The sequence below is a fragment of the Salvelinus namaycush genome, unplaced genomic scaffold (assembly GCF_016432855.1).
Source record: "Salvelinus namaycush isolate Seneca unplaced genomic scaffold, SaNama_1.0 Scaffold424, whole genome shotgun sequence".
NCBI classification, from domain to species: domain Eukaryota; kingdom Metazoa; phylum Chordata; class Actinopteri; order Salmoniformes; family Salmonidae; genus Salvelinus; species Salvelinus namaycush.
The window spans coordinates 152,501-169,649 of NW_024061114.1; the positions used below are offsets into that span (position 1 = coordinate 152,501).

Sequence of the window (17,149 nt, forward strand, 5' to 3'; positions counted from 1 at the left end):
GTGGGCTAGTCAGTGAGCGCAGTGGGAGGCAGGCTTTACTGCAGGCTGTAGCCCAGAGCAGGTGGCTCATTATAGGCCTGATGGGGAGGCTTAAAAGTGTCGCACAGGTAGGACCTCTTTCCCAGTAACACCTGTCTGCCGTTTACGCTCTGAAATCATAACAGTGCACCATTAGGAGCACTGTTAGCATCCCGTTAAGTCCCGGCCGCCACCGGTTTCTGCCGCCAGGCCCCAAAAGGATTGTGGGATTTCGGAGCCATATGTTTCTGGTTAATAATGATGGGACTGAATGAGTTTGCATGAAAAAGCCGCAGCGTGTGTATGTGTATGTCTATGTGTATGTCTATGTGTATGTGTATGTCTATGTCTATGTGTATGTGTATGTCTATGTGTATGTGTGTAACAGTATAACTTTAGTACGTCCCCTCGCCCCGACACGGGCGCGAACCAGGGACCTTCTGCACACATCAACAACTGACACCCACGAAGCATCGTTACCCATCGCTCCACAAAAGCCGCGGCCCTTGCAGAGCAAGGTGCAACACTACTTCTAGGTTTCAGAGCAAGTGACGTAACTGATTGAAACGCTAGTAGCGCGTACCCGCTAACTAGCTAGCCATTTCACATCCGTTACATGTGTATGTGTATGTGTATGTCTATGTGTGTGTGTATGTCTATGTCTATGTCTATGTGTATGTCTATGTGTATGTCTATGTCTATGTCTATGTGTATGTCTATGTCTATGTCTATGTGTATGTCTATGTCTATGTCTATGTCTATGTCTATGTCTATGTCTATGTGTATGTCTATGTCTATGTCTATGTCTATGTCTATGTCTATGTCTATGTCTATGTCTATGTCTATGTCTATGTCTATGTCTATGTGTATGTGTATGTGTATGTCTATGTGTATGTCTATGTGTATGTGTATGCAAGCTTCTCCTCCTCTCCTCTCCTCCTCTCCTCTCCTTCTCTCCTTTTAAAGTCAAGCATATTTCAGTCTAAGACAAAGCATTTCAAACACACACACACACACACACACACACACACACACACACACACACACACACACACACACACACACACACACACACACACACACACACACACACACACACACAAAGTGAAATCTAAGCAAGCCTAGATATCTTATATTGAGTGATAATATTTAAATTTTTGTTTGTACTAAGCTAAATTATTTAACGTCGTTGGCAGATAATTCAGCTTATTTTAACAAAAAAATTGCTTGATGCTTAGATTTCACTTTTGCCGTGCACACACGCACGCACACACGCACGCACGCACGCACGCACGCACGCACGCACGCACACACACACACACACACACACACACACACACTTAGTAAATGCTTACATACAGGCTCTTCCCAACGATGCAGAGAGAGAGGATAATAGTAAAATAATAGCATGAGGAATAAATACACAATGAGTATCTATAACTTGGCTCTATACACAGGTACCAGTACCGAGTCCATGTTGAGGGGTATGCGTTGATTGAAGTAGATATGTACATATATGTAGGGGTAAAGTGACTAAGCAACAGGGGAGTTTCAAACCCTGACTGCAGCAGTGCATACACCCACACACAATCACACACACACACCCACACACACACACACCAGGGTGACCTGTTTATGTTTGTGGTGTCTCACTCAGTTCAATGTTGCCATGGATCGGCGCCCTGGCATGAAGTATTGATAGTAATAATGTCTGAGAGAGAATCCGATGTGACATCGTTTTGTCAACTTCCCTCTTCTAATCCCATGCAGTGTGCTAGCCTGTATCTGACCGCAGCTCAGCCTGCTCTCCCTGTTCCCACAACGTTGGGGTTGCCTTGACAAATCTATTGAAACGCCGGCCCCTGCTCCTCCATTGGCAGGGAGTGGGAGGGTGGCCTTTGAAATGCCTCCCCCCACTCATAGCCCACCAGCACAGCTGACATCTTCTTCTTCCAGACGGAATGAATTAGGGAGATACAATGAGACACTTGATACCTGTCTGTCTGTCTGTCTGTCTGTCTGTCTGTCTGTCTGTCTGTCTGTCTGTCTGTCTGTCTGTCTGTCTGTCTGTCTGTCTGTCTGTCTGTCTGTCTGTCTGTCTGTCTGTCCCTGCCTGCCTGCCTGCCTGCCTGCCTGCCTGCCTGCCTGCCTGCCTGCCTGTCTGCCTGTCTGCCTGCCTGCCTGCCTGCCTGCCTGCCTGCCTATACTCCCTCCAAAGAGCACAACTAGGGAAAGCCATCTTTTTGTTTACCAAAATGGCAGTCAAATCCCTATACTCCCCCCCCAGCCCCTCCCAACACAAAAAGCCCCTCTATCTTGCCCACATTGCACACTCCTAAGCCACTCGATTGACAGGATGAAGGGAGGTGAGAAAATCTGATGCTGTGGCATGCAGGATATCATTCCCTTTTGTGTGCGTTTGATAGGTTGGAACACGGATGTGTGCATTGTAAAAACACCAAACACGGTCTGTGACATTTTCTCCTCACAAAAACAGCTATGCTGTATCTCGCTGTAACTAAATCTCTGGTTACACTAAAGTTCCTCCTCACGGAAATTGTTAATGAAAGGTGACAACATAAAAAATGGTGCCCCCTGAACCTTATAGCTATATCCCCATCAATATACGTACAAACCATGTTTTTTCTCTCTCCTTACTTCCTTATCAGATAGATGTGTGTATTTGTTGCCTACAGACATGAATAAGGTGGATTGATCCTCACTACAGGTGCATGACTCTGAAATTAACGGTTCCTCAAAGTAACTGAAAGTCCCTCCATTTCATTTACATGAAGTTGTTGTCATAGAGTTGGAAACAAACACAGAGAGTTGAGGGCTACAGCTGAGGGCTACAGCTGAGGGCTACAGCTGAGGGCTACAGCTGAGGGCTACAGCTGAGGGCTACAGCTGAGGGCTACAGCTGAGGGCTCCAGCTGAGGGCTACAGCTGAGGGCTCCAGCTGAGGGCTCCAGCTGAGGGCTCCAGCTGATGGCTACAGCTGAGGGCTACAGCTGAGGGCTACAGCTGAGGGCTACAGCTGAGGGCTATCCCTGAGGAAAATGTGCATGGTAGTATACAAATCTGAAAATGGCCGCCCCGGGGGTAAGAAGACAACCGAGAGAAAACAAAGAGCATACCGACCGACCGGGCTGGCCTCTTCACCATATATCTACAGTGGGGCAAAAAAGTATTTAGTCAGCCACCAATTGTGCAAGTTCTCCCACTTAAAAAGATGAGAGAGGCCTGTAATTTTCATCATAGGTACACTTCAACTATGACAGACAAAATGAGAAAAAAAAAATCACATTGTAGAATTTTTTATGAATTTATTTGCAAATTATGGTGGAAAATAAGTATTTGGTCACCTACAAACAAGCAAGATTTCTGGCTCTCACAGACCTGTAACTTCTTCTTTAAGAGGCTCCTCTGTCCTCCACTCGTTACCTGTATTAATGGCACCTGTTTGAACTTGTTATCAGTATAAAAGACACCTGTCCACAACCTCAAACAGTCACACTCCAACCTCCACTATGGCCAAGACCAAAGAGCTGTCAAAGGACACCAGAAACAAAATTGTAGACCTGCACCAGGCTGGGAAGACTGAATCTGCAATAGGTAAGCAGCTTGGTTTGAAGAAATCAACTGTGGGAGCAATTATTAGGAAATGGAAGACATACAAGACCACTGATAATCTCCCTCGATCTGGGGCTCCACGCAAGATCTCACCCCGTGGGGTCAAAATGATCACAAGAACGGTGAGCAAAAATCCCAGAACCACACGGGGGGACCTAGTGAATGACCTGCAGAGAGCTGGGACCAAAGTAACAAAGCCTACCATCAGTAACACACTACGCCGCCAGGGACTCAAATCCTGCAGTGCCAGACGTGTCCCCCTGCTTAAGCCAGTACATGTCCAGGCCCGTCTGAAGTTTGCTAGAGAGCATTTGGATGATCCAGAAGAAGATTGGGAGAATGTCATATGGTCAGATGAAACCAAAATAGAACTTTTTGGTAAAAACTCAACTCGTCGTGTTTGGAGGACAAAGAATGCTGAGTTGCATTCCAAAGAACACCATACCTACTGTGATGCATGGGGGTGGAAACATCATGCTTTGGGGCTGTTTTTCTGCAAAGGGACCAGGACGACTGATCCGTGTAAAGGACAGAATGAATGGGGCCATGTATCGTGAGATTTTGAGTGAAAACCTCCTTCCATCAGCAAGGGCATTGAAGATGAAACGTGGCTGGGTCTTTCAGCATGACAATGATCCCAAACACACCGCCCGGGCAACGAAGGAGTGGCTTCGTAAGAAGCATTTCAAGGTCCTGGAGTGGCCTAGCCAGTCTCCAGATCTCAACCCCATTGAAAATCTTTGGAGGGAGTTGAAAGTCCGTGTTGCCCAGCAACAGCCCCAAAACATCACTGCTCTAGAGGAGATCTGCATGGAGGAATGGGCCAAAATACCAGCAACAGTGTGTGAAAACCTTGTGAAGACTTACAGAAAACGTTTGACCTCTGTCATTGCCAACAAAGGGTATATAACAAAGTATTGAGAAACTTTTGTTATTGACCAAATACTTATTTTCCACCATAATTTGCAAATAAATTCATTACAAATCCTACAATGTGATTTTCTGGATTTTTTTTTCTCATTTTGTCTGTCATAGTTGAAGTGTACCTATGATGAAAATTACAGGCCTCTCTCATCTTTTTAAGTGGGAGAACTCGCACAATTGGTGGCTGACTAAATACTTTTTTGCCCCACTGTATATGTGTAATTTCACTGGAGAATGCATGTGCTGACACACACACACACACACACACAGTTTCTTTCTCTATCCCTCTCTCGCACACACACACACACACAGGAATGTCCAGAAGACGCGGGTGGGTCCCGGGTGGGGGGCACAGTGACCCCTGGGTGGCAGAGGGCGCGGGGGGGGGGAACAGGGTGAGGAAGGGTGTGGGTGTGGGGTGGCTTGTGACAACCTAGAGGCAGTGTGATGGTACCCAGGGTTTTAGGCAAGGTGTGTGGGCCTCATCGGCCCAGTCAGCTCCCTCTCTGTCCGACAGAAGCAGGACCTTGGGAGATCACTGGGGTGTGGAGGGGAGGGGGTGGTGATGGAGGGGGGTTCAAGGATGGGACCCCACTCCCAAAACACACACAAACACACCTAATCTTATCTTACCACTTTTATCTTATCTCAGGAACGTCTTCACCATGCATTCCTCCTTCTCTTTATCCTCCCTCTCCCTCCTCCACACCCATCCCGTCAAACTAACACATACCACACTGCACCATCAACCCACTGGACATAACACACACTGTCAGTCGGAATCATCACACACACACACACACACACACACACACACACACACACACACACACACACACACACACACACACACACACACACACACACACACACACATACACACACAATGCACTGTATAAAGCAGCATTTCACATGTAGAAGGGTGAAGACAAGAGGGAAGGGATAAAGATATGTTTGAAGAAGCGCTCCTCTGCTGTCTCTAAGTGTAAGGCTGTGGACTGGCGGAGGGGGTGGGGGGGTGGTGAGGGGTTATGGGTCACCAGGCTGCGTAGACACCCCCCTGGGGCGTCCCGGCTCGCCATCACAAACAAAATCTGACTAGTCTGAGCAATGTGTCACAGGGCTTTTAATTGCTTGTTCCTGTCTCCTTCCCCCGTCTCTCCTCCTTTCACCACCTCCTCCCCCCACAGCACTGCCGGAACTGGGTGTCAAGCCCCGAGCCCCTGGACACACCGGTGGAGCCCATGCTACCAGACTGCCCTCGCCTCTCTGCAGGTAGTGTGTGTGACAGTGGATTCAACACTCCGTACACCTTTCATCTCTCCCTCTGTCTCAATCTTTGTCTATATATATTTCTGTCTCTATCTCTGTATATATATATCTCTATATGTTTTTTTGTATCTATCTCTCTCTATATATCTCTATATATATATATCTCTCTCTCTATATATCTCTATATATATATATATCTCTCTCTATATATCTCTATATATATATATAGATATATCTCTCTATATATCTCTATATATATATATATATATCTCTATATATTCATATTTCTGTCTATCTCTCTCTATATGTATCTCTCTATATACAGTTGAAGTCGTAAGTTTACATACACCTCAGCCAAATACATTTAAACTCAGTTTTTCACAATTCCTGACATTTAATTCTAGTAAAAATTCCCTGTTTTAGGTAAGTTAGGATCACCACTTTATTTTAAAAATGTGAAATGTCAGAATAATAGCAGAGAATGATTTATTTCAGCTTTTATTTCTTTCACATTCCCAGTGGGTCAGAAGTTTACGTACACTCAATTAGTATTTGGTAGCATTGCCTTTAAATTGTTTAACTTGGGTCAAATGTTTCGGGTAGACTTCCACAAGCTTCCCACAACAAGTTGGGTGAATATTGGCCCATTCCTCCTGACAGAGCTGGTGTAACTGAGTCAGGTTTGTAGGCCTCCTTGCTCGCACACGCTTTTTAAGTTCTGCCCACAAATTTTCTATAGGATTGAGGTCAGGTTTTGTGATGGCCACTCTAATACATTGACTTTGTTGTCCTTAAGCCATTTTGCCACAACTTTGGAAGTATGCTTGGGGTCATTGTCCATTTGGAAGACCCGTTTGCAACCAAGCTTTAGCTTCCTGACTGATGTCTTGAGATGTTGCTCAAAAAAAATTATCCACATAATTTTTGTTCATCATGATGTTATCTATTTTGTGAAGTGCACCAGTCCCTCCTGCAGCAAAGCACCCCGACAACATGATGCTGCCACCCCCGTGCTTCAAGGTTGGGATGGTGTTCTTCGGCTTGCAAGCTCCCCCTTTTTCCTCTAAACATAACAATGGTCATTAATGCCGAACAGTTCTATTTTTGTTTCATCAGAGCACAGGACATTTCTCCAAAAAGTACGAACTTTGTCCCCATGTGCAGTTGTAAACCGTAGTCTGGCTTTTTTATGGCGGTTTTGGAGCAGTGGCGTCTTCCTTGCTGAGCGGCCTTTCAGGTTATGCCGATATAGGACTCGCTTTACTGTGGATATAGATACTTCTGTACCCGTTTCCTCCAGCATCTTCACACGGTCCTTTGCTGTTGTTCTGGGATTGATTTGCACTTTGCGCACCAAAGTACGTTCATCTCTAAGAGACAGAACGCATCTCCTTCCTGAGCGGTATGACGGCTGCATGGTCCCATGGTATTTATACTTGTGTACTATTGTTTGTACAGATGAATGTGGTACTTTCAGGCGTTTGGAAATTGCTCCCAAGGATGAACCAGGCTTGTGGAGGTCCACAATTTTTTTCTGAGGTCTTCGCTGATTTCTTTTGATTTTCCCATGATGTCAAGCGAAGAGGCACTGAGTTTGAAGGTAGGCCTTGAAATACATCCACAGGTACACCTCCAATTGACTCAAATGATGTCCATTAGCCTATCAGAAGCTTCTAAAACCATGACATCCTTTTCTGGGATTTTCCAAGCTGTTTAAAGACACAGTCAACTTAGTGTATGTAAACTTCTGACCCACTGGAATTGTGATACAGTGAATTATAAGTGAAATAATCTGTCTGTAAACAATTGTTGGAAAAACACCATGAGGTTCCAGGACTTAATCACTGTTATACAGTACCAGTCAAAAGTTTGGACACACCTTCACTATTTTTACTATTTTCTACATTGTAGAATAATAGTGATGACATCAAACCTATGAAATAACACATATGGAATCATGTAGTATCCAATACATGTTTGCTTTTCCTTCACTTTTCCTTCACTCATCCCAAACCATCTCAATTGGGTTGAGGTCGGGTGATTGTGGAGGCCAGGTCATCCGATGCAGCACTCCATCACTCTCCTTCTTGGTCAAATAGCCCTTACACAGCCTGGAGGTGTCATTGTCCTATGGAAAAACAAATGATAGTCCCACTAAGCACAAACCAGATGGGATGGCATATCGCTGCAGAATGCTGTGGTAGCCATGCTGGTTAAGTGTGCCTTGAATTCTAAATATATCACTGACAGTGTCACCAGCAAAGCACCCCCACATCATCACACCTCCATGCTTCACGGTGGGAACTGCACATGTGGAGATCATCCATTGACCTACTCTGCATCTCACAAAGACACGGCAGTAGGAACCAAAAATCTCAAATTTGGACTCATCAGACCAAAGGGCAGATTTTTTGGGGGAGCTGTTCTTGCCATGTTATGGACTTGGTCTTTTACCAAATAAGGCTATCTTCTGTATACCACCTCTACCTTTTCACAGTACAGTTGATTGGCTCAAACACATTAGGAAGGAAGGTAATTCCACAATTTAACTTTTAACAAGGCACACCTGTTAATTGAAACGTATACCTCATGAAGCTGGTTGAGAGAATTCCAAGAGTGTGTAAAGCTGTCATCAAGGCAAAGGGTGACTACTTTGAAGAATCTCAAATTTAAAAAATATTTTGATTTGATTTGATTACTACATGATTCCATATGTGTTATTTCATAGTTTTGATGTCTTCACTATTATTCTACAATGTAGATAATAGTAAAAATAGACAAAAACCCTTGAATGAGTAGGTGTGTCCAATCTTTTGACTGATACTGTATGTCACAGTTATCAGGACTTGTCTTATTCCGGGCATATTTGATTGAGCATTGGTCTTAATGACTTTTACATCGGTGATAATGAGAGAGAGTGAGTGTAAAGTTGCGTCCAGCTCAGCAAGTCTTTGGTGGCTAGTCGCTCTGGTCTCGTGTCAAAGGTTGATTTGATTGTCTTTGTGTCCTTGGAGGTTTGACAGGGAGCGAGGCACCACCATTGTGCCGTAAGTCACAAGAGAGCAGCCAGAGGTCACAGAGGTGGAGGGAAGGGTGTCAAAGTACCATGACCCAGCTTTTTCTCTGCTGAGGGAATGCTTCTCAATTCATCCCTCTATCCCTCCATCCATATCCTTGTCCATAATTCAGCTGTCACCACGGGGGGGGGGTGTGTGTGTGTGTGTGTGTGTGTGTGTGTGTGTGTGTGTGTGTGTGTGTGTGTGTGTGCGTGTGCGTGTGCGTGTGTGTGTGTGTGCCTGAATGCTACTATGGTAGGGGATTGCTCTGCTCTGAGGAGATAATGGCTAACCACAATGTGTTCATCAACAGACTTCAGTTTCCTCATTGTCACTAACCTTACGCACACACACACAGACAGCATACCACACCAAGAGCTAACTGCACTCTTCTGGAGCCCGGGAAGCCTCCGGCTACTGGGACACTATGGAGAATGGCGCCTGATCAAACAGACACTAAGACGTCTGAAGGCAAACCAAGGCATGCCATTGGCTGTCCTTCAGATGTTTTGGTTTGAGTGACAGAGCTGTCAGGCAGTGAGGAGGGAGTCACTGGCGGCACTGAAGGATGAGTCTCCCTTTCATTCCATCCTACTGATCGCTCTCTCGCTCTCTCTCTCTGTCTCTGTCTCTTTCTGTGTCTCTGTCTCTCATTCCCTTCCCTGTCTCTCCATGTGTGGTGCTGTTGTCGTGTAGGTGTTCTCCGTGCAGGTTTTGGTGTTTGGCAAAAGGACCTGGAGACAGGCCTGTCTGTCTTTCTGTTGGTGCTAATCATCTGTGAAGCAACATTGGTACCAGCATGGCAATGCCCCACTGAGGGGCTGTTTAGTGTGAGGAGTGTCTGCTACCATCTCTGTTTATTGTTTTTAACGTGATAAACCCTGGACCAGTTCCCTGTTAGCCTGGCTAGCTTTTCTCCCTCTCTCTCTTTTTCATTTTCATTCCCTGTTTCAAAAGGAATCTTCCCCTAGAAGGTCACTGCTCCGGCGCTGGCAGCGGCCTGACAGACTGGCATCATTTTATCAGTTAGGAGCATGCTGAAAACTGCCTAAATATGCAGATAAAGTGGAACAAATCTCCTGCTGGAAAGCTTCTCCATGTGCCTGGGGGGCTGAGGAGAGGGGCAGGGGGGCTGAGGAGAGGGGTTGGGGGGGGTGAGGAGAGGGGTAGGGGGGCAGGGGAGAGGGGCAGGGGGGCTTGGTAGGGGGGCTGGGAAGAGGGGTAGGGGGGCTGGGGAGAGGGGCAGATCGCTGGGGCCTACCCAGGGTCTGACTCACCACGGCTGGGCTGCAGTCACAGAGCAGATAGCCAGGAGAGAGAGAGAGGCAGGGCTGGGCAGGCCCGCTCTAGAGTCAGGCTTAGAGTCACACAACAGTGATAGCACACTGTAGTTAAATAATATTTATTTTTGATTTCGTGATTTTTTTCCAATTCAACAAAATAGCAAACATTTCACCTAAGTAGCTAACAAAGAATTGATGCAATGTGGATGTATGAATTGATCAAAGCAAAAGTGTCAAATAGAGAGATTTAAGAAAAGTCTAGGACGTTTTACCTGAACTCAAGACTTCCAGTGATTCCTACAAGCCTGTAGAAAGAAATGGATGATGTAGTGTGTGTCTGTGTTGCGGAGATGAGCGCTGTGATGAGATGAGCACAGTGTAAAGCCTCGCCCTGATGCGGCACGCACCGCTGACCATGAAACACCTCTGCTTGTCGCCACCTCCGCCCGGCCTACAGGCCCCCGTCCATCCGTCTGATGGATGTTTATCTGTTGAGTTACACTTCCAGAGGAAACGCATCCCGCCTCATCTCCTCACTTCCTCTGTTTTTTCAGCTTTACTTTTTTCAAGGGTCGGGGGGGTGCCTGCTGGCTCATCGAAAGATCAGATGAAGAGGGGAAGGGCGTATTTTTGGCTTGTCTTTACTGACGTTAGCGTGGCCTAGCATTAGAGGAGCCTAGCGTTAGAAGAGCCTAGCGTTAGAGGGGCCTAGCGTTAGAGGAGCCTAGCGTTAGCGTGGCCTAGTGTTAGAGGAGCCTAGCGTTAGAAGAGCCTAGCGTTAGAGGGGCCTAGCGTTAGCGTGGCCTAGCGTTAGAGGAGCCTAGCATTAGAGGAGCCTAGCATTAGAAGAGCGTAGCGTTAGAGGGGCCTAGCGTTAGCGTGGCCTAGCGTTAGAGGAGCCTAGCATTAGAAGAGCTTAGCGTTAGAGGAGCCTAGCGTTAGCGTGGCCTAGCGTTAGAGGATCCTAGCGTTTGAGGAGCCTAGCGTTAGAGGAGCCTAGCGTTTGAGGAGCCTAGCGTTTGAGGAGCCTAGCGTTAGAGGAGCCTAGCGTTAGAGGAGACTAGCGTAGCAGGAAATAGCTAGGGTAAGCGGTGGTGAACCAGAAACAAACTCTGACCCTGATCCTGTCACGGTGCTCATCTCCGGGTCAAGCTATCGTCTGGATCGTACAGGTGCCAAGCTCGGTCTAGACTGACACGGCCTTGTGGAAAACGCTGATCCGGCAGTCGCTTGGCTCTTATGGTTCTGTCACCATCCACCTCTCTGAGAACACCATAAACATGGACGGCTTTTAGATACAACCACAGACAGAGGTGATTGTGTGTTGGAGGGATGTTACGGTATTCAAGGAACATGGACCGCATTTTTATTTGTAGAATGTTTGAAGAACGGTTGATACTGTTTATTGGTGAAATATTAATCTATATCTTAAATGTTAGGTAGAAAAATAGAAGCTTAGTATCTAGTAGCTGAGTAGCTAAGTGATTTTTAGGCATGTATGAGATGCTGTGTCTATGTTCAGGAAACACGTTGGCTGCCGTCATCAGCCTCTCCTCCCAGCCTAACCAGCCTTTCATCTTCTTCTTCCTCTGTACTAACTAGAGTTTCAACATTCTGTGAACTTTCCATAAATTCCCTAGTTTTCCTGAAATCCCAGTTGGAGGATTCCCGGAATCAGGAGGGATTTCCAACTGGGATTTCTTGAAAATGACCGTAGTACTAACACACGCCACCACTACACATATTGTCACAAATCGTTGTGCCGCTTGTGTCATGTATTGAATGTATCTTACTCTTATTTATAAGCTCCCCCTGCCCCCCCCCTCTCCCTCTATCCCGCTACCCCCTCTTTCTCCCTCCTCCTTCTACCCCCCTCTCTTTCTCTCCCTCCCTCTTTCTCCCCTCCCTCTTTCTCCCCTCCCTCTGTCTCACTCTTTCTCCTTTCCCTTTTTCTCCTCCTCTCTTTCCCCCTCCCTCTCTCTCTCTCACCCCTCGCTCTCCCCCCTCACTCTCTCTCTCTCCGTTGTAGAGGATCGGAAGACATGGCCTTCATTTGCTATTTCTCTTTAAAATGGAGTTGAGCCCTAAAGGTGCTTGATCCGTGTGCCCCGGCACCAGACTGGTGGGCCCTGACCCACTTGGCTCACAGCTTTATGTAATGAGGCCTGAGTTTTAAAGAACCATGCAGACAGGAGCAGACCACTGGAGAGAGAATCATGTTTATTTTGCCATCTACTTTCCTTCCTCCCTTTTCTGTGTCTCTGAGTTTGTTGTACCTCTGTGATTGGTCTACAACACAGAAAGCCTCTGACGGGGTCATATTCAAGGCACTGAGTCAACAAAAATAATGTACGAGGGGCTAATGTGGAGGGAGGAGGTGGAAGGGAACAGCTTCAAGAAACAGTCAAAGCTGTACAGGAGATCTTACTTAGTCTTTCTCTTTGTCTCCCTTTTAAAAAAATAGACTCTGTATGGAATTTTTGACATCTGTTTTGGAGACATTGGCAGGTTAAAGTATCTGAGTGGCATGATGCAGAGAGAGATAGAAAAACCTCAATTTTCATACTAACAGAAACGGGAAAACGACACAACTGAAAGTAATTTGACCCGGAATGAACAGACTGACCCAGGCTGCAACCCCCTACATGTAAACTTAGGGTGACAATATGAAAAAAGATCCACCTTGAGAGGAACCCGATTGCTTTGTATCAAAGACCCGGTCACTTTGATGACTTCGAGATGACTGTGTCTGTCTGTGACGTTTGTCTGAAGTCTGATTAGAGTTAGGACATGTTGCATACCATCTACCATCAGAACATATACACCATTCTGCCATGGGCCTTGGCGAGGTCTCCGTTTTCTCAATAATACAACATAAATATGTGTTTCATGATAACATTAGAAGCTTATTGTTACATCCCAAAATCAATATGTTGAATGTATGTCTGTATCAACTGTATGTACAGTACCAGTCAAAAGTTTGGACAGACCTACACGTTCAAGGGTTTTTCTTTATTTTACTATTTTCTACATTGTAGAATAATAGTGAAGACATCAAAACTATGAAATAACATATATGGAATCATATAGTAACCAAAAAAGTGTTAAACAAATCAAAATATAGTTGCCACCCTTTGCCTTGATGACAGCTTTGCACACTCTTGGCATTCTCTCAACCAGCTTCATTAGGTAGTCACCTGGAATGCATTTCAATTAACAGATGTGCCTTGTTAAAAGTTATTTTGTGGAATGTATTTCCATATTAATGCATTTAAGCCAATCAGTTGTGTTGTGACAAGGTAGGGATGGTATACAGAAGATAGCCCTATTTGGTAATAGACCAAGTCCATATTATGGCAAGAACAGCTCAAATAAGCAAAGAGAAATGACAGTCCATCATTACTTTAAGACATGAAGGTCAGTTAATACGGAAAATGTCAAGAACTTTGAACGTTTCTTCAAGTGCAGTCGCAAAAACTGTCAAGCGCTATGATGAAACTGGCTCTCATGAGGACCGCCATAGGAAAGAAAGACCCAGAGTTACCTCTGCTGCAGAGGATAAGTTCGTGGCGTTACCAGCCTCAAATCGCCAATTAACTTCACCTCAGATTGCACCTTACAGAGTTAAGGTAACAGACACATCTCAACATCAACCTTTCAGAGGAGGCTGCGTGAATCAGTCCTTCATGATCAAATTGCTGCAAAGAAACCACTACTAAAGGACACCAATGAGAAGAATAGACTTGGTTGAGCCAAGAAACACAAGCAATTTACATTAGACCTGTGGAAATCTGTCCTTTGGTCTGATTAGTACACATTTTTGAGTTTTGCTTCCAACCGCCGTGTCTTTAAGACGCAGAGTAGGTGAACGGATGATCACCGCATGTGTGGTTCCCACCGTGAAGCATGGAGGAGGAGGTGCGATGGTGTGTGGGTGCTTTGCTGGTGACACTGTCAGTGATTTATTTAGAATTCAAGGCACACTTAACCAGCATGGCTACCACATCATTCTGCAGCGATACGCCATCCCACATGGTTTGCGCTTAGTGGGACTATCATTTGTTTTTCAACAGGACAATGACCCAAAACAAAACTCCAGGCTGTGTAAGGGCTATTTGGCCAAGAAGGAGAGTGATGGAGTGCTGAATCAGATGACCGGGTCTCCACAATCATCCGACCTCAACCCAATTGAGATGGTTTGGGATGAGTTGGACCACAGAGTGAAGGAAAAACATCCAACAAGTGCTCAGCATATGTGGGAACTCCTTCAAGACTGTTGGAGAAGCATTCCAGGTGACTACCTCATGAAGCTGGTTGAGAGAATGCAAAGCTGTCATCAAAGCAAAGGATAGCTACTTTGAAGATTCTAAAGTATATTTTGATTTAACACTTTTGTTTACTACATGAATCCATATGTGTTATTTCATAGTTTTAATGTCTTCACTATTATTCTACAATGTAGAAAATATTAAAAAATAAATAAAAACTCTTGAATGAGTAGGTGTGTCCAAACTTTTGACTGGTAGTACTGTATGTGTGCATAGAATGACAGAGTGGCAGCTACACTGTGTGATTCCATTGAGAGTAGCATGGCCCTGTCTAGACTTTTGTCTGGGAGTATTGGGTGGAATTCTCCCTGGTCTAGTCTAGTAATGGTCTCTCTCATGAGGCTGTCAAAGTGATAATAAGCTGGTCCGGCTGACTTGGTAAAAATGGGAAAACGCTGCAGCCCCAGCTGTCTCCGTGAAAACCGCCTCACCGAGTCTTTATGCTATCTCTTTTATTCCTGTTAATCTCATTTTATCTCCGAGCCTTTTCCCTCATCATATCCACGCCTGTAATCTCGCGCCCACATTTTTTTATTAGAAATTGTATGGCAACTGGTTGCTAAGCAACACTGAAGGTCAGGTAAAATTTGTTGTATTTTTTTGAGTAGTAGAGCCCACGTACAGGTAACTGCCAAAATAATAGAAACACTTGAGTAAATGAGGGTACAAAGTGTAATGAAAGCAGGCGCTTCCACATAGGTGTGGTTCCTAAGTTAATTAAGAAATTAACATCCCATCATGCTTAGGGTCATGTATAAAAATGATGTACAGGCCATTATTTTGGCTACCATGACTATGCTCCCATAGGATGACAATGCTCCCATCCACAGGGCACAGGTGGTCACTGAATGGTCATGAAAACGATGTAAACCATATGCCATGGCCATCTCATTCACCAGATCTCAACCCAAATTGAACACTTATGGGAGATTCTGGAGCAGTGCCTGAGATAGCATTTTCCACCACCATCAACAAAACACCAAATTATGGAATTTGTTGTGGAAGAATGGTGTCGCATCCCTCCAATAAAGATCCAGTAGAATCTATGCCAGGGTGCATTGAAGCTGTTCCGGCTCGTGGTGGCCCAACTTCCTATTAAGACACATTGTGACTCCTTTATTTTGGCAGTTACCTGTATCTATTGGTTTGTAAATGTAGTGAAGCGTAATCTATGTAAATGCCATCTGCTCATCTTATTTATTTTGTGAGAAGTGTTTATGCACCTTTTATGTAATATTAGTGTTTACGTTACCCGTCACCTCGACCTGCGTTCAGCACCTATTCACCTTTTTGCATCTATTGTGGTCCCATGTGGCTTAGTTGGTAGAGCATGGTGCTTGCAATTCCAGGGTTTCGTGGGTTTGATTCCCACTGGGGCCACATGGACACATGACTGTTAGTCTCTTTGGATCAAAGTGTGTGCTACATAGCACACATTGCCTTCAGAAAGTGTTCACACCCTTTGACTTATTCCACATGTTGTTGCCTTTCAGCCTGAATTGAAAATGGATTAAATACTTTTTTAATGACAAAGTGAAAACATGATTTTAGACATTTTTGCTAACTTATAAAAAATATCTAATTTGCAAAAGTATTCACACCCTTGAGTCAATGCATGTCAGAATCACATTTTGCAGCAATTACAGCTGTGTGTCATTCTGGGTAAGTCTGTAAGAGTTTTGCAGACCTGGATTGTACTATACAGTTGAAGTCGGAAGTTTACATAAACTTAGGTTGGAGTCATTAAATCTAATTTTTCAACCACTCCACAAATTCCTTGTTAACAAACTATAGTTTTGGCAAGTCGGTTAGGACATCTACTTTGTGCATGACACAAGTCATTTTTCCAACAATTGTTTACAGACAGATTATTTCAGTTATATTTCACTGTATCACTATTCCAGTGGGTCAGAAGTTTACATAAACAAAGTTGAGCTTGGAAAATTCCAGAAAATGATGTCATGGCTTTAGAAGCTTTTGATAGGCTAATTGACATCATTTGACTCAATTGGAGGTGTACCCGTGGATGTATTTCAAGGCCTACCTTCAAACTCAGTGCCTATTTGTTTGACATCATGGGAAAATCTAAAGAAATCAGCCAAGACTTCAGAAAATAATTGTAGACCTCCACAAGTCTGGTTCATCATTGGGAGAAATTTCCAAATGCCTGAAGGTACCATGTTCATCTGTACAAACAATAGTACACAAGTATAAACACCATGGGACCACGCATTCGTCATACCGCTCAGGAAGGAGACGCGTTCTGTCTCCTACAGGGGAACTTACTTTGGTGTGAAAAGTGCAAATCAATCCCAGAACAACAGCAAAGGACCTTGTGAAGATGCTGGAGGAAACAGATACAAAGTATCAACGTAACCTGAAAGGCCGCTCATCAAGGAAGAAGCCACTGCTCCAAAACCACCATAAAAAAGCCTGACTACGGTTTGCAACTGCACATGGGGACAAAGATCGTACTTTTGGAGAAATGTCCTCTGGTCTAAGAAACAAAAATAGAACTGTTTGGCCTTAATGACCATTGTTCTGTTTGGAGGAAAAAGGCGGAGGCTTGCAAGCCGAAGAACACCATCCCAACCGTGAAGCACGGGGGTGGCAGCATCATGTTGTGGGGGTGCTT

The 17,149-nt window shown here is 44.9% G+C and overlaps 1 protein-coding gene across 1 annotated transcript in view; it reads left to right on the top strand.

Annotated features, from left to right (window-relative positions):
* LOC120041250 (cotranscriptional regulator FAM172A homolog) overlaps positions 1 to 11,788 on the top strand; it is a gene marked incomplete at its 5' end in the record, with an annotated part of 104,074 nt that extends 92,286 nt beyond the window's left edge. Inside the window, 2 exons of the mRNA XM_038986187.1 lie at positions 5,766 to 5,850; positions 11,709 to 11,788. Coding sequence (XP_038842115.1) covers positions 5,766 to 5,850; positions 11,709 to 11,788 — 165 coding nt within the window. The remainder of the gene's footprint in view (positions 1 to 5,765; positions 5,851 to 11,708) is intronic.
* Positions 11,789 to 17,149: the final 5,361 nt, after the last annotated feature.